This window comes from Perognathus longimembris, chromosome 3, assembly GCF_023159225.1.
Source record: "Perognathus longimembris pacificus isolate PPM17 chromosome 3, ASM2315922v1, whole genome shotgun sequence".
NCBI classification, from domain to species: domain Eukaryota; kingdom Metazoa; phylum Chordata; class Mammalia; order Rodentia; family Heteromyidae; genus Perognathus; species Perognathus longimembris.
The window spans coordinates 64,010,336-64,034,980 of NC_063163.1; the positions used below are offsets into that span (position 1 = coordinate 64,010,336).

Here is a 24,645-nt window from a genome sequence, read left to right on the forward strand (position 1 = left end):
AACCTAGCCACCAGCAGCAAGGACTTCCCTGAAAGAACTCCATAAAATAGTTAAGTGTCCTTACACCAACACATCTCATGGATACACGGCTTGTCACACCACTGCTTTCTGTGAGAGATGCTCAGTGGCAGGCTGGGTAAGCACGGGGAGCATTTCTCCAGGTCAGCCTTGAGGCAAAGCAGGGCCCTGCAGGTGCCAGCGACTGCTTCAGAAACAGATGCACATCCAGCATTCCAGTGTCCCCGGCACCCTCTGAATCTGCTCAGGAAGGAGCAGATTTCCAGGGAAGGAATTTCCAGGAAGGAGCAAGGAGTTTCCACAGAGTAGAGATGGTAAATAAAGGTTCAATAATGGTGGCTCCAGACTCCTTCTATATCCCTCTCTTCCCAGTTCACCACAGGGAAGCTCAGGTTGTCCAGTGGTCTGTTCCCATCCCAGCCTTCTCTGTAGCTTGCAAAGCCAAACCTGTGGCTTCTAGATCTTCATTAGTCCTAACCGTCTGCAGATCTCCTTTTGTTTGTTTATTTTCTACCAGTCCTGGGGCTTGAATCAGCACCTGGGCACTCTTAGGTTTTTGGTGCTCTACCACTTGAACCATAGCTCCACTTCTGGCTTTTTACTGAGTAAAAAGAGATAAAGAGGGGCTGGGGATATAGCCTAGTGGCAAGAGTGCCTGCCTCGGATACATGAGGCCCTAGGTTCAATTCCCCAGCACCACATATACAGAAAACGGCCAGAAGCGGCGCTGTGGCTCAAGTGGCAGAGTGCTAGCCTTGAGCGGGAAGAAGCCAGGGACAGTGCTCAGGCCCTGAGTCCAAGGCCCAGGACTGGCCAAAAAAAAAAAAGAGATAAAGAGTCTCGTAGAATTTCCTGTATGGGCTTGCTTCAAACAGGGATTTCCCCCAGATCTCAGCCTCCTGAGAAGTTAAGATTACAAGCATGAGCCACTGGCATCTGGTCTCCTTTGCTTGTAAACATATTTCTCCTAGACTTTCATGAAAGACAAGACTTTGGTTCTAGCCACACCCCTTACCTTTCCTATGTTGATTTGCCTTTTCTTGTGTTGGCACTCACCATATCCCGCTACATTTTAGAACTTGCTCAGGCAGTACAGACCCATGTAGAATTCCCTTCCCAGGAGGTGTGCCACTCTGAAATCCCACAGTGAGAACATATCACCACTAACATACTGATGGCAGTTGCTGAGAGTGACAGGAATCACGTCCTGGACTGCCAACATTGACAGCATGATCTGTGACTTAGAGCAGGAGGTTGCCAACCTGCAGCCTCCACAGCATGTAGAAAATGACAGCCTCAGTCTGACCATCGAAGGCCAACAAAATCTTTGTCATCTGGTGGGGGGGGGGGGAGTTGATGACATATAACCCAGTCTCCAGAATTTAGGTACTTGGGTTTGAACTCAGGGCCTTGTACTCACCAGTGCTGTACTGTTTTACCATGCCCTTCCCCTCCCCATCATTCCTTAAGTCTGCCCACTGTCCCATATGGAGGTGCACTTTGTGTGTGGGTGGGTAGGTGGAGGTGTTCTGTGTATCTGTGTGTGTGTGTGTGTGTGTGCGTGTGTGTGTGTGTGTGCGTGCACACATGTGCCAGGATTGGGGCTTGAACCTAGGACCTGGGCACTGTCCCTGAGCTTTTTCACTCAAGGCTGGTGTTCTACTATTCGAACCAGAGCTCCACTTTCAGATTTTTGGTGGTTAATTGGAGATAAGAGTCTCACAGACTTTCCTACCTTGGATGACTTTGAACTGAGATTCTCAGATCTCAGCCTCCTGAGTAGCTAGGATTACAGGCGTGAGCCACCAGTGACTGGCTAAAGGATGCAGTTTTACTTTGCACTAATAAATCTGCTTCTGCTTAAGTCTCCCTCTGTGTCCTTCCTCTAATGACACCAAGAACTTTCTGCCCCTCCCCTGTGACTTGAATCATGACTATACAATCTGCCAAAAGCCCCCAGAATTGGAACAATCAAAGACAGACAATTCAGGCCAACAGGAATGTCCAAAGAAGTAAGTTAAACAGTTCCTCTACTCTGGCTCCTCCAAACATAAAAGTAGATACCAAAATCTTTCTTGAATCTTCCAAATTGCAGCCAGTTCCACTTCAGAGAGAATTCTTTATATCTCTCACCCAATCCTTGTATACCAGTCTCTTTCTGGAGTTAGTTCAAATTAAGAGTTGAGAAAGCAATATTTAATTCAGGGCACTAAAATACAAGTGAAAAGGCTAAAGCATTTCCACTAAAACTACATCATGTTTTATTACCATGTTGAATTCTTGTGGGCTATCAAATTGTTGCTCCGATAGATAAGTGAAAATATCTTAAGAAGATCTCAGAGTTGTTTGAAACACAGTACTCTCATGCTGAAGGCACTTTCATGCTGACTGAGAACTCAAAAACATTGCACAAATACCACCAAAAAGTTCAAATAACACATATAACAATGGATTCCTAGCCCTGTATCTTGCTAGGTGTGGGAGAGTATGGCCGATTTAGACAGTGAGTCACAGCACTTAGCTATTATGTGCCCAATGCTCAAGGCAGCAGGGACTGGTGATGAATCCAACAGGGAAGTAGGCTGGTCACGTATAACATGTGTATCTACCTCGGTGGGGAGGAATTGCTGGGCAGCGGAAGTACTACATGCATAGAAGGTGAGGCATAGTTGGCTTCCTGGTTCCTGTCTCAGATGAGGCTTGGTGTACAGCCCCACAAGTCCCAACAAGAGGCACCCCATGTGAACTCAAGTTGAGAACAGTCCTCCTCTTCCACGAACTTAGCAGATTCTCTTCCCACACACCTAGAGCATGGATGTGACCCCAGTAAACTGCCTGACCTAAGCAGAAGCTGGGCAAGAACCAGAGGTTTGTCCCCCCCACAGACTCTATGACTTTCTGCCCCATATCTGAGTTCCTCTGACCTCCCTTCAGAGACTATGAACCTTCATACCCATGTGCAGCTGGGCATGAACCCACATATAAAATCCTTTAACTAAAGCATATGTTGTCCTGTGGCACCCACAAGATTTCCTGGAACCACACTTCCTGTCTATTGTTATAAAATGGAGCAATGTTCAGCAAGGTGCCAATGGCTCATGCCTGTAATCCTAGCTACACAAGAGCCTGAGGTATGAGGATTCTGGTTTGAAGATACCTGGGACAGGAAAGTTCATGAAACTATTTTTATTTATTTATTTATTTATTCATTCATTCATTCATTCATTTATTTATTTATTTATTGCCAGTCCTGGACCTTGGACTCAGGGCCTGAGCACTGTCCCTGGCTTCTTTTTGCTCAAGGCTAGCACTCTGCCACTTGAGCCACAGCGCCACTTCTGGCCATTTTCTATATATGTGGTGCTGGGGAATCGAACCCAGGGCTTCATGTATACGAGACAAGCGCTCTTGCCACTAGGCCATATTCCCAGCCCCTATTTTTTTTTTTTACAGTCCTGGGGCTTGAACTCAGGGCCTGGGCACTGTCACTGAGCTTCTTTTGCTAAGCTAGCACTCTACCACTTGAGCCCCAGCTTCATTTCTGGCTTTGCGGTAGTTTATTGGAGATAGGAGACTCGTGGGCTTTCTTGCCCAGGCTGGCTTTTAGCCCTGACCCTCATATCTCAGCCCCTTGAGAAGCTAGGATTACAGGCATAAGGTCACCAGCGCCCAGCTCCATGAAACTCTATTCTCCAATTAAGCAGCAAAAAACTGGAAGTGGAGCAGTGCCTAAGTAATAGAGCACTAGCTTTGAGCAAAAATGCTAAGGGACAGAATCTAAGTCTGTGTTCAAACCCCAATATCAGTACACACACACACACACACACACACACACACACAAAGTTTCATTTGCACAGAACCTAAAGACATCCTTTCATATACTCTATATCATCCTTAGATGACTTATAATACCTAGTACAATGTAAATGCTACATAAATAGCTACACTATATTTTTTAGGATATAATGACAAGAAGAAGGTCTGTGCATGTTCAAAACATGAATTTTTAAATAATTTTGATATGTGGTTAATTGAATTCACAAGTATAGAACTTATGGATAAGCCTAGCCCACTGTGTAATATATACATATATATAATATGTTATATATTCATCTCTATATATTCCTATATATTTCCTTTGTATTATACATGTGTATATATAATATACATACAAAAAGGAACCTATTACATATGTGTATATACATAATTTGTATGTATAACATACATATATTATGTATGCATATATTATATATGTATTCATATATAACATTTCTATTTGTACATAAATTTTATTTTTATTCATCACTTTCTCCCAGTTCCTGAAAAAAGTTGAGTTCTTTCAGTAAATACAAGTTTGCTTTCTACAAAATGTAATTTTTTTCCTCCTACAAAATTTTAACAGTAAAATGTAAAATTAAAATCTGTGTTTGGGGAAATGCACACAAGCCATCTGTAGAAATGCTCTGATAGGGAAGCAGGCAGGTCTGTCACCATGTCCTGATGCCAAATGATTGGCTGTAAGAGAAGAATCACTCAGATAGATCATGAACTCCACATTACATCCTATTTCCAAAGCTTGTCTGTTCTCTAGAACAGAACAAGAACACTGAGTGCCTTCTGATTTGCCCAAATCACAGCACACCAGGAAGTGACTTCTGTACTACTCAACCATGGAGGAGAAAGACAGGAAAGGGAGAAAGGTAGAAGAGAGGAAGGAGCATAGAACATACCTCCACCAGCCTCCAGGCCTCACTGATAACTGCATACTGCAGGCGGTTTAGGACGAAGCCATCAATCTCCTTCAGGACACGCACTGGGGACTGTCCAATCTTCCTCATCAGGGCATGGGTTTGGTCCATGGTCGCCGGAGCTGTCTCAGGGTGAGGGATCAGCTCCACCAGAGGAACATAATATGGCGGATTCACCTTAGTGGGGAGACAGAAGAGAATGATTAAGGGCACGTGCTGAGTGTGGCTGACTCTACCTACCTAATCCCAAATGGATGGATGGGGGTGGAGGCATTTTTGGAAAGGCTCTTAGATTCAGCATCCAATAAGAAGACACTTGAGAAAGACATACATTCACAAAGGGGAGAGAAAAAGAGAGAACTTGAGTGCTGAGTTGCATGGTTTTGCTAATAAATAAAAATAACCAATACACATGGTACATGTATCATCCTATTCATTTATGGCTAACCCCCAGCGCTTTGGCCTTCCTAAGAGAGGATTTCCTCTGCTAACAATTGTCTTTTATTACAGCTTATATGCACCTCCATGACAATTTTTTTCCATCCTAGTCTCTGCAGGCTCTGCCATTCTCCTATGTTGGTATTAAGAACAGGAATGATATCCCTAATTCCTTTGTTTAACTGCTTACAGTTAACTTAATATTATAATTTTTTTTTAAAGTTACAAAAAAAAAACCCAGCCAGAGCTCTAACTATAGTCCTTTCCAGCTCAAAATTCTGCATCAATATCCACCTATAACAAGAGACACGTAACTGACAGCCCTTAGTAACTGGGCTCTGTCTCCTGAAATGGCCTTTGACCCACAGTTCTGTGTCCCTGAACACAGCTAGCAGCTGCTGAGATAGGACCTGGAGAACTCTAAGGCAAAGATAATGCCATCAACCAGTGAGGTCAATCTCTGTCCTGGTCAGAGGACTAGACAGTGGCAATGATGCTTTTGTTCCATGCACAAGATTCAAGGACAAACAGGCTGGGAGAATTGCTCCTCCCTTTCTGCCTAGCCCTTTTGATGTGGGATTGTGAGCCAGGCTCAGAGCCACAGCCTCTAGACCCAGAAAATAGAAACACAGGTCTTAGGATGGTATCTGGGCTTGGCCTGTGGGGGTCGGCATTGCTGGAGGCATGGGAGGGGCTGCCACAGCCAGGCTCTGCAGGAGTTCGGCCTGGCCAGGCACAAGGGAAATATTCTTTGTTTTCAGGATCTGAACCAGAGCCCAGTGCATGTGATTGTAGATAGTGTCCTGCCAACAGAGGTTTCCTTTTCCCTCTCTCCCTCTCTCCCTCTCCCTCTCTCCCTCTCTCCCTCTCTCCCTCTCTCCCCCCCCCTCTCTCTCTCCCTCTCTCTCCCCCCCCCCCCATCTCAGGATGGAACAGCCAGCCTCACAGGGGAGGTGGCTGGCCTTCCAAGGGGACAGCCTGGCCATTGACAATTCATCCACATGGGGCAGAGCAGGAGAGAAGGGGAGGGCTCTACTTCCTCCTTCCTGGGAAGAAGCACAGACTAAAGACAAAGATGGACAGGGCTGAAGACTGTGTTTCAATGCTGTCTGTCATCAGGCCTTTCATCCCTTAGAGAGAACTGAAAAGCACCCTCTACATTGCAGCAAGCAAAATCTGCACAGGCATTGCCAGGGTACGGTGCACAGACAGGCAAAGACCGGATACACCCTGAAGATAGCATGCCCTGAGCTACATGATATAAACCAAGGTGCTGTGTTAGACAGGAGAGATGTCTAAACAGGCAGAAATGAGCTGGCATGGCAGGGCACACCTATACTCCCAAATATGGGCAATTTAATGTAGTCTCACCTCCAAATAAAGTTTTTAAAAGGCTGGGGGTATACTTCTCTGTAGTAGAGCTCTTATCTAGCATGCTGAGGACCCTGAGTCCTATTACTATCTCAGGTCTGGGTCCTTTTCTTCTCTCCATCAAATAAAGTATTATGAAGTAGGAAGAGTGGGAGGAGAAGCAAAGTTTATTTGAAGATGACAAGGGAAACTGAGGAAAGGCCTCTTAGCCCCAAACCTGGAATCCTGATGGGTAGGGCCACCTTATGCCACAGGAGGAGGAGAAGAGTAGAGACTCCTCACTGTAAGAGCAGGAAGTGGGCCTGGAAATTGGTAGTCTCCTGTAGGCTGGTGGAATCCCTCTTTTAAAATCCTTTTGGTGAGTCTTAGCTTCTCTAGCATATGGTTGGCTCACCACCTACTTTACACCAAGGGGACGGGAGGGAGGAGGGGGAGTAGTGCCTGTCACCTGGGAGGACATGCTCCTGCGTTGTCCAGGTCTTTGCTTTCTCAGAGCCATTTTCTCGACTTTCCCAGGGGAGAGGGTACAGGCTCTACTGGGCTGTCTCTGCTTTCTCAAGGTCTCCACCTGGTCGCTGTCTTCCCCTATGCTGTCTACACAGTTCTAAATCTTCCTCAGTCCTATCCGTAGTACAGGAGAGAGAGAAAAAAAGAAGAAAGGTGGGGAGAGAAAGGAAGGGAGAGAAGGAAGGAGTGAGGGCGGGAGGGAGGCACAGCATGCAAATAAGGTGTCTGGGGTACCTTCTGGGACTTTCTGGAAGGAAGTAGGCCCTGATCTCATTCTAGACTGCACTGGAGATGAGCAGCTGGCCAGGAGTCTGTATTAGACCAAGCCTCTTAGCAAAAGCCTCTGCTCCAGTGGCCTCTACACACCCCTCCTTCCAAGCAACCTCCTTCACTGAGCAGAGCACTGCTGGGTCAATGAGACCCTCATCACCTCTATAGGACCACCCTGTTTCCCAAACCAAGACCAGGAAGGAAAGAGAATGCCTTGTTACATGTGGCTACAGGTAGACTGTCAGTAGAACTGGCTGCTGTGGTGGGTGGCTGATACAGATTAACAATGCATAGTTTACGATAAAACCTAGCTTTCAAATAATCCTCAGCCACCACACCCCACCAGCCACACAGTCTTTTTTAAGTTCCTCCCCACAGGGAGAGGAGGTAGACAGGAAAGTCAACCAAAACCCATCAATGTTTGGAAGAGAGAAAATGGATATACAAACACCCCTCTTCCTAGGCCTATGTGTGGCCCTGTATACATAGCCACTTCTGCCAGCTCAGTCTAGGAAGCTTTGTTAAAGACACATTTGAACTCAGGCAATGACAGCTCATACCCACCCAACAATGCCTTGAGTTGAGATAACCAGAATTCCTGTCCTACCTCTTCAAGAGAACTTGAGGTTGTCACAGCCTGTTAGCTGGCAGCTGTCCTGGCCAGAGAGGAAGCCAACCTTTGAATGGCATGAACCTGCCTTCTGATCATCCCATTTCCTTTCAAGTAGAAACTGCCAAGGCCTTAGATGACTGAGCCCATGAACTGGGCACTTAGTCTCTCCTGTTTGGCCCGAAGGCACTGGGGGAATTTGTGGATCCTCAAAGATTAGGAAGGGTTCTAGAGGCCTGCTTAACCAACTTATTTAGGGCCTACTTCCTTCCCCCCCCCACCCCCCAGTTACCCTAGAGGCCAGAGTGATGATCAGTTCAAGGGGCAAATTCCAAAGATGTTTAACTTGGGTTATCTGTCTTGCTTTAGTTCACAAAAGCTTGTAACATTAAAAATACCTTATAACAAAGCCGACACCTGGGGCTCAGGAGGCTCATGCCTGTAATCCTGGCTACTCAGGATTCAGAGAGCTGAGGATCATGGTTTGAAGCCAGCCTGGTCAAAAAAGTCCCCAGGAGACTCTTATCTCCAACTAACCACTCAAAAACAAACCCAGATGTTGCTGTGGCTCAAGTGAGAGGGCTAGCCTTGAGCACAAAGAGGCTTAGGGACAGTGCCCTGAGTTCAAGCCCTACAACCAATAGAAAAAAAAATACCTTATAACAATAAAGAGAGATTCATTTTCTTAAATAAGGCTTAGATTGTTTTAATGGTGCTGCTTGTCTGTGATTAAACAAGCAACAGCAAATAATACCTGGATAGGAGGGTAATAAAGCAGAGAAATGCCACTGTTCCAGTCACCAACCATCCTGTTACCAAAGGACATTAATGGGTGTAAGAGAAAATAAAGAAAAGCAGAATAACCTCACCAATCAGTGTAAAAGCCAAGAGAAACAGGAAGAGTCTTGTTAAAGAACTTGTGGTGGGGGAGGGGGGTGCACTCGTGCTGATACAGGGCCTTGAAACTAAAGCCTCTCACTCCCCCTTGGCTTTTTTTTGCTCAAGGCAGGCACTCTGCCACTGGAGCTATGCCTCACTTGTAGCTTTTTGCTGGTTAATTGGAGATAAGGCTCATGAGCTTTTCTACTCAAAGCTGACTTCGAACTGCAATCCTCATCTCAGTCTCCTGTGTAGCAAGGATGACAGGCATGAGCCAACAGTACCTAACATGAGAATCTATCTTTGATTCGAACCTAATTTGCATTTGTGTGACGGCCAGTTATCTTCTATGTTCTATTGGTCTGTGTTCTATTTGATGACTCTTCTTCACTGTTTCTATTACACTTGAGAATGCAGCAAGACATGGAGGTCATGCAGCTTTGTCAGTAGTGTTCCAGGCTGCCCTGTCCTTGGCATATAAGATCTGGTGGGCACCTACAGCACACTCTCCATCCTCTCTCTGAGCAATCTGGTACCTTTGCATTAACTACTGCCCTTGCTCAGAAGAGGGATTTCTTTGTCTTCAATCTAGGCTCTGTCACTCATGCTTTGAATAATGGCCCATGTCCTATGTGGTCAGAGTTCTGCCTCTCTTCACTGTGGAGAAGACCCTCCCCAAACAGGATTTCCAAGTCACACCAGTGCTCTGTAACTCAACTGGTCCCAGTTCTTCAAGGCAACTCTCATCATTTCCTCTAGCTTAACTACTGATTCTTTCTCATCACTTGAAAAGCCAAAGTTTAAAATGTTCTGGAAATGTGAAGCACTGACCTTTTGAGCACTGACATTTGGTCAAAAAGCAATGAAACTTAAAGCATTTCCAAGTTTGGATTTTTCGGATTAGGGAATGCTCAATGGGCAGGGTATACACAAATACTTCCAATTCCAAAAGAACTCCAAAATCTGAAATACTCCTAGTCCCAAATATTTTGGATAAGGAATGCTTAACTTAGAAAAGCTTTCCCAGAAGCTGGGTGCTGGTGACTCACATCTATAATCCTAGCAACTCAGAAGGCTGAAGTCTAAGGATCACGGTCAAAAGCCAGCCCAGACAGAAAAGCTCGTGAGATTCATTTCCAATTAACCAGCAAAAAGCCAGAGGTGGAGTCATGGCTCCAATGCTAGAGTACCAAACTTGAGCAAAAAAGATAAAGGTGAATGTCCAGGTCTGGGGTTAAAGCACTAATACCGGTGTACACACACATATACAAAACAAAGAAAGTAAATGCCTTTCACTTTCTCCCCACTGCTTCCCAAATATGTGGGTTCTTCCATCCAGGCTGCCTACTTCATGATTCATGGCCTTTATATGGCTTCTCCCCAAACTGAACCTCTCACGATCTGAGACTGACAAGGGTGAGACTGCATTACACACTCTGGTACTGATTGTAGCTTGGGCTGAGCTACCTTTCCTGTTCTAGCAGGTTGTCCTGGTTCTCTAAGGCCATGCTGAGCTCTCCGTTGGAGCTCCTGAGTTTCTACCCTTTCCCTGCCTTTCCTTTCCTACTATAACCTCAGAAAGAAGCAGAGTGCTCACACACCAATTTGAAACCAGTACACCTTTTTTTTGGGTGTGGGGACTGGAATTCAGAGCAAAGGCACTGTAGCTTTTTTTGCTCAAGGCTGATGCTCTACTACTTCAGACATACTTCTGGCTTTTTGCTGGTTACTTAAAGATAACAGTCTCATGGACTTTTTTTTGCCTAGGCTGACTTTGAACTGAGGTCCTCAGATCTCAGCCTCGTGAGTAGCAAGGAGTATAGATGGGAGCCACTGATGCCTGGCCCAGTACACCTCTTAATGCACTCCTGGTAAGAAAGTATACTCAATAATTCCAGTGCATGGGTAAAAGGAACAGGGAAGGAAGAGTTTAAAGTGAGATCTTGGGAATCAGAATTCAGGTGTACAGTAGGACACTGAAACTGCATTTCAACACACTGACCCTATCCTATACTGCATTCAGTAGACCACATAGAATCCATGACATAGCCATAAAATGCCACTTAACATACTACACATTTTTTTGTGTGCTAGTGCTGGACTTGAACTTGGGTCTTTGGGTACTTGCTTATTAACTTTGTTGTTCAAGGCTGGTGCTCTACCACTTGAGGCATACTTCCACCTCTAGATTTTTGCTAATTAATTGGAGACAAAGGTGTCAGGCATTGTTCTGCCCAGTCAGACTTTGAACCACAATCCTCAGATCTCAGCATTCTGAATAGCTAGGGTTACATGTACACAGCACTCTACCTTGATGGTGGAATAGCTTGCTTAGTAGCCAGTCTCCTCTGTTACCCAAGGGCTGAAACCTACAACTTTGATCCTCCCGCGCCCTGTTTCTTTAAATGCACAGATAAAAAAAAAATCAAGAAATTTGTGGGGCTGGGGATATGGCCTAGTGGCAAGAGTGCTTGCCTCGTATACATGAGGCCCTGGGTTCAATTCCCCAGCACCACATATACAGAAAACGGCCAGAAGTGGCGCTGTGGCTCAAGTGGCAGAGTGCTAGCCTTGAGCAAAAAGAAGCCAGGGACAGTGTTCAGGCCCTGAGCCAAGCCCCAGGACTGGCAAAAAAAAAAAAAAAAAAAAATCAAGATATTTGTGGATCACCTTCTCTTTTAAGATGTTGCTACTGTGTGCCCCTAACTGCATCAGAAAACAAACAAAAAAACATTGAATTGTACAATCTCAATTAGCCTCAGTAAGATAGTTCAAAGTACTAGACTACTATGAAACAGTAGATTCATTGCAATTTATCGCCCCCAAGAAAGTGAATGATATACAATCAATATTCAGGCTTAAAACACTCTCCTAGGTCAGGTGCTGGTGGCTTACACCTATAATAATCTGGATTTGAAATCAATCCAGCCTGGAAAGTCTGTGAGACTCTTACCTCCAACTAACCAGCACAAAGCCAGAAGTAGAGGTGTGACTTTTTGACAGAGTGACAGCCTTGAGCAAAAAGGCCAAGCAAGAGCACTAGACCCTGAGTTCAAGCCCTAATACTGGCACCAAAAGAAAGAAACAAACAAACACATTCCAGGCAGGGGTAGGCAGTCCCCAGTGGTGGAGCACTTGCTTAGCATGGGCAAGGCCACGTCCTTTGCAGAGATAAAACAAAACAAAATACTCACGGGATGAGCCACGATACATTGCTTCACGTGTGCCAAACCTACAAATAACTTGGAAGGCAGAAGGCAAGAACTGGAACTGCTCAAGATGACTCTGTTATCTACAATGCGATCTAGTTGGGCAAAAATCTTCTTCTTCAGTTCTAGGTTTTCTGGAACACATTCCTGAAAAGGACATGATTAAATGATTATTTGTGATCACTACCTACATTCAGGCTCCGAGCCAGACATTGACCTGCTTCAGTTCTGAAGCAACCAACTTGGAAATGATGGGGCTTTGGGACATGCTACCTCAACATATAGCACCCTGGCGCTACAAACATTGAGGCGAGAATGTTGCCTTGATCTTCTCTTGGCCTCTTTCCCCCTGCAGCAGGTCATAAGCTGGTCCTAAGAGACTGTTCTCTCTCTGTGGGTGATATGTTCTAGAGATCTTGAGTTCTTTCTCTCCACCCAATCAAAAACTACAAGGCAGAAATGGGAGCACAGGGAAAGTTTATTTGAAACTTAACAGTAAGAGACCAGTAGAAACTGAGGAAAAGTCTCTTAGCTATTGGTGGATTCACAGAAGCCCCCAACCTGGACTCCAGACTGGGAGAGCCACCTTGTGCCATATGAGGTCTTATTCCCAGGCAAGGATGAGGAGTGGGTAAGGAGAGTATAGACTTCTCAGAGCAAGAAGGAAGCCCAGAAATTGGTGGCCTGATGTAGACTAGTGGAAGCCCCTCTTGTATAGCCTTTTGTCCATTCTCAGCCACTCTAGCATCTGGTTGAGTCACTATCCCCCTCCCCCCTTGCATAGATCTGGCTCAGGGTCATCAGGAAGAAGAGGGGGTCATTCTCATCTCTATAGGTTACTTTCGCCCCCTAGGGAACCCAGGAAGAGGAGGGGGGCATTGTCATCTCTGAGAAAACAGGGCACAGGGTATAATCTGAATCAACAAGCCTTGCTAATTCCCTCTAGTTTAGGACCCTTAGATCGGGCACCCTAGTCCAGGTATACTTCTGCATGGTTACCCATTTTTTCAACAAGCCTGAGCTTTTATAAAAAGCCCACAGGATTCCCTATTCTTTGGGTTTTCCCTTCTGAAAATGCTCAGGTCATGTAAGACTTTGATTTAAGAAACATATATACATTTTTTCATATTAAACTATATTTTGTAATAAAAGCCTCAGCTGTGAACCTTGCTGTGGGTGAGGCAAAGATTACTTCCTGTTCCCCTTCAAAAACCACCAGGAAAATTTAAGAATAGGAAAGGCTTCTGGGAAATACACGAGAACTCCTGAGAACTCTAGAAGTGGACCCATGAGCATCTGTTGTACTCCAGTTTTCAATAGTCTGAAAATTCTTATTTTTAAAAAAAGTCTCCAGGCAGGGTACGGGTAGCTCACACCTGTAATCCTATCTATTCATGGAGTCTGAGATCTGAGGATCACTGTTCAAAGCCAATCCTGAGCAGGAAAGTCTATGAGACTCTTAACTCTCATTAACTAGCAAAGAGCCAGAAATTAAGGTGTAGCACTAGCCTTGATTGAAAAAGCTAAGAGACAGCATTCAGGCTCTGAGTTCAAGCCCCAGTACTAGCACACATGCGCGCACACGCACACACACACACACACACACACACACACACACACACACACACACACACAATCTGACAACTAAAAATTCTCATGATGAACAAACCCACCCCAGGGTGGGCATAACAGACTCTTCAACAGCTTCTCCCATGAAGCGCTATTAACTCCAGCAGCTTCATCACCAAATGACTCCCCTATCTGTTCTGATCATCAGAGCACCTGATCTTCAAGGAAAATCTCCTGGAATTAACTGTGTTAGCATCTGTAAGGCCCTAAAGGCTTCTTGAGAACTCCTTCCAAATTTCAAGTTCTTTTGAAGAAGACTTGTTTCTAAATAATCAAAATTTACGTAAATGAGAGTGAGGAAAGGGATAGAGAAGTAAATTTAAATTAATTACCGCAGAGAAATAACAACCTTCAGGAATACTAACGACAGAGATGGGTGAGAGTGAGATGATCATCTCTAATCAGCTGGTGCTAGCCAAGGGGATTCCCTGGGAACCTGAGGTTACGGAGAGCCCCATGCTCTGCCTAGGACCAAAGCAAAACCTGAGGGGGATGCTGGGACTGCTCGGAAGACTGTGGAAGAGCTGGAGCTGGCCTGCCCTATCTGCCTTGAGAACCTGGGGAGGGAGTGGGGAATGCTACTGCAGACCACACCTTCTCAAGGTGGGGCCCCCATCACCTAGGACAGGAGAGTGCTGAAGATAACACCATAGGGACTCCCAACAATCCCCAGTGACTTTAATGTCATTTGTTTCTCATTATGGTCCAACAACTAACTACTGCTCAGAATCAACTAGGTGATACTTGAAAATGAAAATTCTTAGGTCCTTATCCCAGACTTATTGAATGGAGGGGCATATAAGCTTCTACACTTTTCAGGTGTAGGGGTGTGTGTGTGTGTGTGTGTGTGTGTGTGTGTGTGTGTGTGTGTGTGTGTGTTGGCCCTGGGGCTTGAACTCAGGGCCTGGTTGCTTGTCCTATAGACTTCTTTTGCTCAAGGCTAGTTCTCCACCACTTGAGCCATAGCTCTCCTTTTGGCTTTTTAGCAGCCTCATGGACTTTCCTACCTAGACTGACTTTGAAACTTGATCCTCAGATCTCCGCCTGCTGCTAGAATTACAGGCATGGGCACTTTAGTTATTTTAGGATAGGATTTTCCATTTTTCCTCAAGGTAGCCTTAGACACAAATGCTCTTACCTATACCTACCTGCTTTAGGGCCCCTCTGGGGATGGCATGGTAGCTGGAATCACATGCAGAGAAGTGGAGATGGGGGGGGGAGGTCTCTTGTTTTCATATCTTGGATTTCATTTCAGTATGCATATTATTTTATATAATTATGAAGAGGCACTTAGGCATTGTGCCTTTGTGTTTCCCTCCCAAGTATCCTCTTTTGGTCTCACTGTATGTAGAATCCTGTATAATTTATCACATCCCAGTGTATTTTAGATCGAATTTCTGCATATCAGAGAGAGCATGCGCCGTTTGACTCTCTGAGCTTGACTTACCTCACTTAACATGATCTGTTCTAGTTCGAGCCATTTCCTAGGAACACAGTTTTAACATGTGTCCTGGTGATTCCTAAAGCTCAGAAGCATTGCTCTGTGATATGGACTCCAAATGGGGTGCTCACAACCCCTAAAAATAATGGGTAGTCCATACAAAGAATGCTATCAAATCTCCTCTCCACTCTCATGTCCACCTCCTGCAGATACTCAGGGCAACCAAGAATCCCCTGACAAGAAGTGGCACTGTGGTCACCCCATGGTCTCTAATCACCCAGTCAATTTCACTGACATGCTAAATTTATATATCATATAACTTTCATACAAACAGCCAGAAATGTACAATAACAGAAGATCACTGTTGCTGTATAACTAGCAATGATATCAGAATCACATCTTTTTTAAAAATTAAGAAAATCTTCTCAAGATCTTGACCAGCTTTACATCAACAAGGGTTTCAATACCCAGAATACACAAGGAGTTCAAGAAATTAAACTCCTCCCAAATCAATAACCCAATTAAAAAATTGGCAAAGGAACTTAAACAGACTTCTCAAAAGAAGTAAGAATGGCCAATAAATTTGAGGAAATGCTCAACCACCCTGGCCATAAAGGAAATGCAAACCAAAACAACAATGGCATTCTATCTCATCCCAGTAGGATTGTCTAGCATCAAGAATTCAAATAGTCTGGGTGCTAGTGGCTCAAACCTGTAACCCTAGCTACTCAGAAGGCTGAGAAATGAGAATTGTACTTTGAAGCTAGTTTGGGCAGGAAAGTCTGTGAGACACTTATCTCCAATTAACCACCCCAAAACTGAGAGTGAAGCTGTGGCTCCGAGTGGTAGAGTGCTAGCCTTGAGCAAAAAAGGTCAGGGACAGTGCCCAGGTCCTGAGTTCAAGACCCATGATCTTCCTGCCCACCCCCACCCCTGCCAAATCCAGTAATAACAAATGCTAAAAGAGATATGGGAAGGTAGGGGAAGGAACTCTGTTACACTGTTGGTGGGAATGTACAACCACTCTGGAAGGTAGTTTGGGGATTTCTCAAAAACTAAACATAGCACTACCCATATATCACTCTTGAGCATCTACTCAGAATACTATATAAGTCACAATACAGTAAAGACATTTGCACACCCATGTTCTTTGTTGTGCTATATTCATAATATTCAAGTTATGGAAACAGCCCAGATTCCCTACAACAGATGAATGGATCAAGAAAATTTGGTACTTATATGCAATGGAACTTTTTTTTTGTCAGTGGTAGGGCTTGAACTCAGGGCATGGGTGGTGTCCCTAAGCCTCTTTGTGCTCAAGGCTAACACTTACAATTTGAGCCACAGTGCCACTTCTGGTTTTTAAGTGGTTAACTGTAGTTAAGAATCTCACAGGGACTTTTCTGTACTGGCTGGCTTTGAACCACAATCCTCAGATCTCAGGCTCCTGAATCGCTAGGATTACAGGGAGCCACCAATGTCTGGCTTATATACAATGGAATTTTAGTCATCTATTAGAATGAACAATACTATGCTATTTACAGGGAAATGGGTGGAACCAAAAACAAAATTATGTCAGTGAGACAAACAATACATGTTTCTCTCATATGAAAGCTAAATTAAAAATATAAGCATACATGACAACATACAAGGTTTTATGCATATATATATATAAACAAACTAAAGTATGGTATACATAAGGGAGGAATGCAAAGGTGTAATTCCTGTGAACAACTAATAGAATGTTTAACAAAATGAAAACCAGGAATTGGTAATTGGAGGGAGACAAACGGAGGAAGGAAAGGTAAGCAAATGCAGTAATTATATCCATTGTACACAATGTATACATTGAACTATATAACTTGAGGGTAAGGGTGAGAAGGAGAAAAATGGAGGAGAATGATGGAAGGGGTGGCATTGATCAAGCTGTATTGTATTGTACTCATAACCTAACATGGAATTGTAACCCATTTGTACAACTATTTAATAATTAATTAATTTATTTTTTTTAAATCTCAGGTTTGGGTTGGGAATGTGGCCTAGTGGTAGAGTGCTTGTCAAGCATGCATGAAGCCCTGGGTTCAATTCCTCAATACTCCATATACAGAAAAGGCTGGAAATGGTGCTGTGGCTCAAGTAGTAGAGTGCCAGCCTTGAGCAAAAAGAAGCCAAGGACAGAGCTCAAGCCCTGAGTTCAAGCCCCAAGACTGTCAAAAAAAAAAAAAAATCTCAAGTTTACTATCAAAGTAGCCAATAACTCACTAGCAGCTAACTACCATAAGTTGAAAGCAGCTATACATACAGTAAGAGAACATGTGAATTTCACTTCCATATTATTTACAAGACTTCTAAAGTTTTATTCAAAGGGGGAAGGAGTCCAGATCATGTTTGTTTATACTTTAAATATATAATCAGGCCACATGAAATTTTATTAAGAACAAAAGGTCATATAAGCATCTCATCTCAAAGACAGAAGAAGAAAAGAAAGAGTCATTTAAGAACTGTAAAGCCCATTGTGTCCAATTCCCTTATCAAAGGGGAGGAAAAAGAGCTACAGTAGCTGGCTGGGCCTGTTAAGTCATTCCTGGATCAGTTCAATCTGCAAGTTGGGTGAAGTTGAAATGGAGCCTTACAGCTTTTAGCCAGAGACTCAGAATGATGCAGATCCTGGGTGAGCTTATAAAAGAGCCCTAGTGAATGGCCTCATTGTGTGTCTGTCATGCAGATTCTCTCCTGAAATCCTATGCCTTTCTTCAGATCCTCTGATTATCAAAAAGGCAAGAAAACTTGAACCACAGGAAACCCAAACCTGCTGCAATTATGTAAGGGTTTTTCTTTTTTCTCCTTTTTAGTGGCACATTGGCTTGCAGTTTGCTTGTTCTCATTGCTGTTTTTAAGAGTAACCTAATTGTGTGTTATGTTCTGGCATTGGTTTGTAAGCCTCAGTCTGTGCCACACCCTGGGCTCATTTTCTGGTTACCCACTCAGTCCTTTGGTCTCAAAAAGGGAGTGGGCCATGTTACGTTACTCAGGACTTGAGCCCCATAGTATATCATAAAGACAGGGGCTGCTGGGACAAAAGGGGTGGGAGATGGGAAGAGCTAGGATCCAGCAGCCATGGATGGCTCTAAGCTGCAGCTGGAAGACCTCCATGGGTGCCTTTTCCTTACAATATGTCTTGGATCTTCCTTGAAAAAGCCATGTGCTTGCTATCACTATGACCACTCCTACAGGTAACCCACTTGCCTTGGCCCAATTAGACTTTGATAACGTCTCAAAGCACTGGTGTGTGTTTGGGTTTTGTTTGTTTAAAGGGCCAAGAGGTGACACACAGAGCAAATAGAATGGAAGTGGGAGCCTGGTGCTGGTGACTCACAGCTTTAAGTCTACCTACTCAGGAAGCTGAGACTTAAAAATCACAGTTCAAAGCCAGCCTGGACAGAAAAGTCTGTGGGTGTCTTGCTTCCAATAAACCAGCAAAATGCCAGAAGTGGAGAAGTGGCTCAAGTGGTAGACCAGGGCACCTTGTGGGCTGGGAATATGGCCTAGTGGTAAAGTGCCCCCTTGTGTAATATACCTCCATGTGTTCAGCCTCCATCCCCAGCACCATCTCCTTTCTCTTTCCACTTACCTCCCCACATCACCATCACCCCCTATCCCAATGCAGTCGTGAACTTAGATGTTAAATAGCTGTTCTGTGACTAGTATGGAATCTTCAATGTGGCTTCCAAAAAGAGCAGGAATTTAGGAGACTTCAGTACTTAAGGTAGTTTCATGTGCAAAGAGGTTTTCATCAGCAGCTTTAGAGGGAGAAGAAGGTATGGCTCATGCTTGTAATTCTTAGCTACCCCAGGAGTCTGCAATCTGATGATCTTGGATTTCTGATGTTAAGTGAGGTTTGTAAATATAACCTGTTTGTTTTTAGTTTTGTATAGGACCTCGTGTTTGAGCTCCTAGCCTCAAATATGCTTGGCTTTCTTGTTCACAGCTGGCACTTTACCACGTAAGCCATGCCTCCAGTGTAGCATTTTACTGGTTAACTAGAGAGGGAATCTAGCAAATTTTTCTACTTGGGTTGGCTTCAAACCAAGATCCTCCAAGTCTTAGCCTCCTGAGCTACCAGTGCTGGGCTTTGTTAGGTATTTTAAACAAAAATCAAAGTGCTGGGTTTAACACAAAACACAAAATTGGAAAAAGATTCTTTCAGTAAGGTATAAGGAAGTGATTTTTAAGAAGAAAATAAATACATCAACGAAAAGATGTAGGTAGTTCCCAGTTGTCAGCAACCTCTCCAACCACTTACTGCTAGTGAGGAACAACTTTAAGTTCCATTTTTCAAGGATCACACAATTCATTATTATATAAAATGTGCTTTTCTGCTAGGCACTGATGGCTCACACTAGTAAGTCTAGCTACTCAAGAGGCTGAGATTTCAAGACTGAGGTTCAAAGCCACTTGGGCCAGAAAAGTACATAAAACTCATCTCTAATGAACCAGCAAAAAGCAAGAAAGAAAGGAAGAAAAAAGGAAGCAGGAAGGCAGGAAGGCAGGAAGGAAGGAGGGAAATTAATTGATTAGAAGGATAAGCCCAGATACTTTCCTGACAGATTTCTGACTCATTTTCTCAGCTCTGCAAAACAATAAATCTCCATCCACATATTAAGTATACATTCAGTTCTTGTCTTCTCTCTGAATCCAAATGTCAGTCCTGAAGCATATGCAAGCAGGCCATGGGTATAGAATATCCCAAGCAATTTCCCTGTCCTAAATGCCCTGCTGAGAGGTCAGGTTCAATTCTTCCCAAATTTTAGATTTTTATGCTGATACTGCAGCTGGAAGGTAGAGCCTGGGTGCTGTCTCAGCAATTTTTGCTCAGGGTTGGTGTTCTACCACTTGAGCCACTGATCCCCTTCCAGCTTTTTGCTGATTAAGTGGAGATAAGAGTGTCATAGGATTTCCTGCTTAGGCTGGCTTTGATCTGGGATATTTTTTTGTTTATTTTTTGCCAGTCCTGGGGTTTGAACTCTGGGCCTGGGTGCTGTCCCTAAGCTTTGTTGTACTCAAGGATAGCACTCTACCACTTGAGCCACAGCATCACTTCCAGCCTATTCTGAGTAGTTTATTGGAGATGAGAGTCTCACGGACTTTCCTGCCTGGATTGGATCCTCAGATCTCAGCCTCCTGAGTAGCTAGGATTACAGGCATGAGCTATCAGCATGTGGCCACAGTTACATTTTTTACCCACAACATTTATTTTATTTAGCTTTGAAAACCAGAAATTATGTTTGCTTCTTTTTTATTTCTCTCTTATTTACTCATTCCTTCTTCCTTATTTGTGTCACTGAAGTGAGCAATAATCTTAATCTCTTTTCTCAAAAGAGATTTATAATTCCACCTGTTATACTGAACACTTGATGCATTATATTTAATTTTCTTTTTCATAATTTTAAAATTCTCTTTAAGAAGTTATACAAAAGAGGTTTCAATTAAACATGTCAGTTTATGAGTATAATGCCTTTTGATTGATGATCACCCGATCCATTATTCTCCCCCATCTTTCCCAACCCCACTATCCCTCAAATTATCTGGTTTCATATTCATATGTGTACGCTGAATATTACAACTGCATTGCTCCACCCTCCTCTCTCCATTTGTCTTCCCTCCCTCCTTAAATTTGTATTCTTTTTTTTAATGGAATCAGATTGCTTTCTCTTGAACAGTTCTTATTTTATCTTTTCAGTGGGTATACAGGATTACGTGCATAAGCCACCAATGCCTGGCAATTTTCACCCAATGTTCCTAGTCAATCACTCATTTCCCAGGACAGGCCTTTGAGTCTGGAATCATTTTCTCTAAGGTAGGTTATAGAAACTCTAATCTTACCCTGCTTTGCACTAGCCACAAAGAAACTGTCACATTCCCTTGTCCCAATAGATTATAACACTCTACTCATTTCAGAAAATCCTTCCCTGGAGGAAGGAATGCTATTCAGAGAGGCCAAGCAGAATGCCCAGCAGTTAGGCCTGGTTGAGTTTCCTCACCTTGCACCCTGTCTGCTAGCATTAAATCAGACCCTTCCTTTTTGTTGTGATGATACTGGGGCTTGAAGCCCAGGCCTCACTTTCTCCCTTAGCTTTCTCACTCTAAGCTGGCACTCTACCACTTGAGCCACAACTCTACTTCCAGCTTTTTTCTGGATAACTGGAGATAAGAGTTTCACAAACTTCCCTGCCTGGGCTGACTTTGAATCATGATCCTCAGATCTCAGCCTCTTGAATAGCTAGGATTACAGATGTGAGCCCCTGGCACTAATGATCAGACTCTTTTTGTCTAATCAGTTCAACGTGGCTGTCCATGGATGAATCACACATATGCATAAAGTCTCCCCATACCCCCCAAAAAAACCAATCATAAAATCACAGAGTGTAGGTGAGCTTCTGCATAGCAAAGAAGGCACAAATTGCAGTGTGTCATGAAGGGTGGCACACAGAGGGATCATGGGAGCTCTGTGTCCCTTCTTCCATTCACCTCTTCAAATGCAGTCTCTGAAATATGCTTTACAATAAACTGACAGATGTGTTTCTTAAGCTCTGTGAGTTGATGGAGCAAATGAATCAAACCCACGGTAGTGGGAAACCTGAATTATAGAAAAACAGTCAGAAGCATAGGTGACTTAAGATCGAATGGGGAAGAGGTAACCAGGTGCTGGTGGTTCACACTTGTAATCCTAACTTCTCAGGCTGAGAGCTGAGGATCCTGGTTTGAAGGTGGCCAAGGCAGAGAAGTCTGAGTAACTCTTATCTCCAATTAACCACCAAAAAGCCAGAAGTGGAGGTGTGGCTCAAGTGGTAGGGCACCATCTTTGAATGGAAAAAGTGAGAAGTGAAGAGACAGCACATGGCTCTGAGTTCAAGCTCTATAACAACACGATAAATAAATCAATAAGTAAATAAGGAATGGATGAGAGGGAGCATGAATAAATGAATTCATGGGAAAGGGCACAGTCTTACAGGCAGAGTTCTTAACCCATGGAATTGAACAGAACATTCTCTCCTTGTAAACAGTATCTGTCAGACAGGACTTAGACAAGAAGACAGCCAAGCTATCTGCTGCCACAGTATAAATGGCTTTGCTCAATGTATAAAGACACTCCCACCAACAGTTGGAGTCAGGACTTCTCCCCACCACCACCACATACACACACACAGCTGGACTCAGTACTGACTATCTTGAGAGAGCAGAGGAGGATGACAATCACCTTGTGACAGACACACACACTGATTAACTGAACTGCTAATGTTTTATCATCTGCAAGAAAGCCAACAAAGAATACCAAAGGAGGTAGCCAATATAAATGTGTGTATGTCTGTGTATATGTATATGTATGTGTGTATGTATGTGTGTATATTATATATATATATATGTTTGTGTAGTAACTGGTTTGTCTGTGTTCTAGAGAAAGCTTGGGCTTACAAAGAATTCAACTAAAATAACCCTTCAAAGGCTACAAGTGTGGCTAGGTGGTAGAGAACCTAGAAAGTACAAATCCCAATACTGGCAAAATAAATAAATAAATAGTCTCATTAAATTTATTTCAGAAGGGCAACAGTAACTATGGAAAAAGAGATTTATGGGATGTATATGTCACTGAAAACAAAAGTGGATAGAGGGCTAGAAATGTGGCTTAGTGGTAGAGTGCTTGCCTAGCATGCATGAAGCCCTGGGTTCGATTCCTCAGCACCACCTAAACAGAAAAAGCCAGAAGTGACGCTGTGGTTCAAGTGGTAGAGTGCTAGCCTTGAGCAGAAAGAAGCCAGGGACAGTGCTCCAGCCCTGAGTTCAAATCCCAAGACTGGCAAAAAAAAATGAATGGACAATATCATTCCAAATATTTTAAAAATTAAAAGAGAGAGAGAGAGAGCTGAGTGGCCATGGCTCAGGTCTATAATCCTAGCTACTCAGGAGGTTAAGACCTGAGGATTCTAGTCTGAAGCCAGCCTGGAAAGAAAAGTCTGAGACTCTTATTTCCACTTACCTACCAAAAAGCTGGAAGTGGAAGAGTGGTTCAAGTGGTAGGGTGTTACCTTTGAGCACAAAAGCCAAGCAAGAATGAGAGGCCCTGGTACTAGCACGGTGGCGGGGGGGGGGGGGGGGAAGGAGAGGAAGAAGTAGGGGGGGAAAGAGGGGTCAGCATAGTTGTTAGGTATGGTATTTCACATTTAAAATCCCAAAACTCAGGAGCCTAAGATTGCAAGTTCAAGGCTTTGACAACATAGTGCATTCAAGGCCAGCCTAGGCTTCATAGTGATACTCTCACTCAAGAGGAGAAAGAAATCAAAGAGTGAAAGAAATGAGAGAAAAAGAAAGGAGAGAAAGAGATAGAGAAGAGATGGCTCTCTATATAAAACAAACCATGCAGCTGGGCTCCAGTGGCTCACACCTGTAGCCCTAGCTACTCAGGAGCATGAGATCTGAGGATCAGGATTCAAGGTCAGCCCAGGCAGGAAGATCTAGGAGACTCTTATCTCCAGTTGACCAGCAAAAAGCCAGAAGTAGAGCCATGGTTCAAGTAGTAGAGAACCAGCCTCGAGCAAAAATGCTAAGAGACAGAACCCAGGCCTTTAGTTTAAGCTCAAGTACTAATACAAACAAACAAAAATCCTTTAAATGAAAGCTTAGCTTCCTGGAAAATAAGGAAGATCTCCAAGGACAAAATCAAAAGCATTAGGCATTGGAACCAATGCTGGAGCCATCTAGGAAGGGAATTGATTTCAATGGTCTGTGCTGGGAATAGGTTCAAATGCCTTCTGGAAGTGCTGAAACCATGGGCCATGTAACTCGAGGAACTGGAACTGAGACCCTTAAGACACTTTGACCCTTGAGACTATCCAAAGGGTTTGTTTTCAGTTCATTGACCAATTTAAACTAAAGAACCACCCACCCAACGATATTCTTCTCTAGATGTGCTCCAGACAAACAGGCCTTGTAGTGGAGGTCATGTGAATGCCTGAATTTCACTCAGGTAAGGGAGTCAAAGTTATACCACACACATGGTGTGAATACTCACCAACTAACGAAGCAACACAGAAGTCACTGGACTGTAATGATAAGCCTTGTAGGAGAAAATGCAATAATACTGTGCAGGGAGACTTGAGGAAAGAGGCCATATCTTTCTGTAGTCCCATAAAGTAAGAGCCCCACTGGGGGGGTGGGGGAAATCTCATAATCACAAACTATAAAACATTTGAAATTGAAATCCTCTAGACAGAACAAAGATCTGGATCATTGAACTTAACATAACTAAAAAAAAAAAAAAGAAAAAGAAAAAAGAAAGGAGAATCTAATAGAATAAGAAAATCATAAGAAATGGTAGAACCCAGAAAAACTAAGCTGATTAGGAGGGGAAAAAACATTAATTAGAACACCTTGAAAATGGAGTTGCAAAACATTTTTAATTAAATGTGATACAACTGTTGTGCCAAGTTGCAAGACCACCCCCAAGAAGACCACCGAGATTCAGGCACT

The 24,645-nt window shown here is 43.7% G+C and overlaps 1 protein-coding gene and 1 long non-coding RNA gene across 2 annotated transcripts in view; one reads left to right on the forward strand and one right to left on the reverse strand.

Moving 5' to 3' along the window:
- Cryl1 (crystallin lambda 1) overlaps positions 1-24,645 on the reverse strand; it is a 129,844-nt gene that overhangs the window by 31,196 nt on the left and 74,003 nt on the right. The window contains exons 4-5 of the mRNA XM_048341693.1: positions 12,036-12,197; positions 4,749-4,943 (exon numbers count right to left, since the gene is read on the reverse strand). Coding sequence (XP_048197650.1) covers positions 4,749-4,943; positions 12,036-12,197 — 357 coding nt within the window. The remainder of the gene's footprint in view (positions 1-4,748; positions 4,944-12,035; positions 12,198-24,645) is intronic.
- LOC125348464 lies at positions 1,721-23,809 on the forward strand. The gene is made up of 3 exons (XR_007210379.1): positions 1,721-3,027; positions 18,965-18,975; positions 23,800-23,809. It is a non-coding gene; the product is annotated as an uncharacterized LOC125348464 (long non-coding RNA).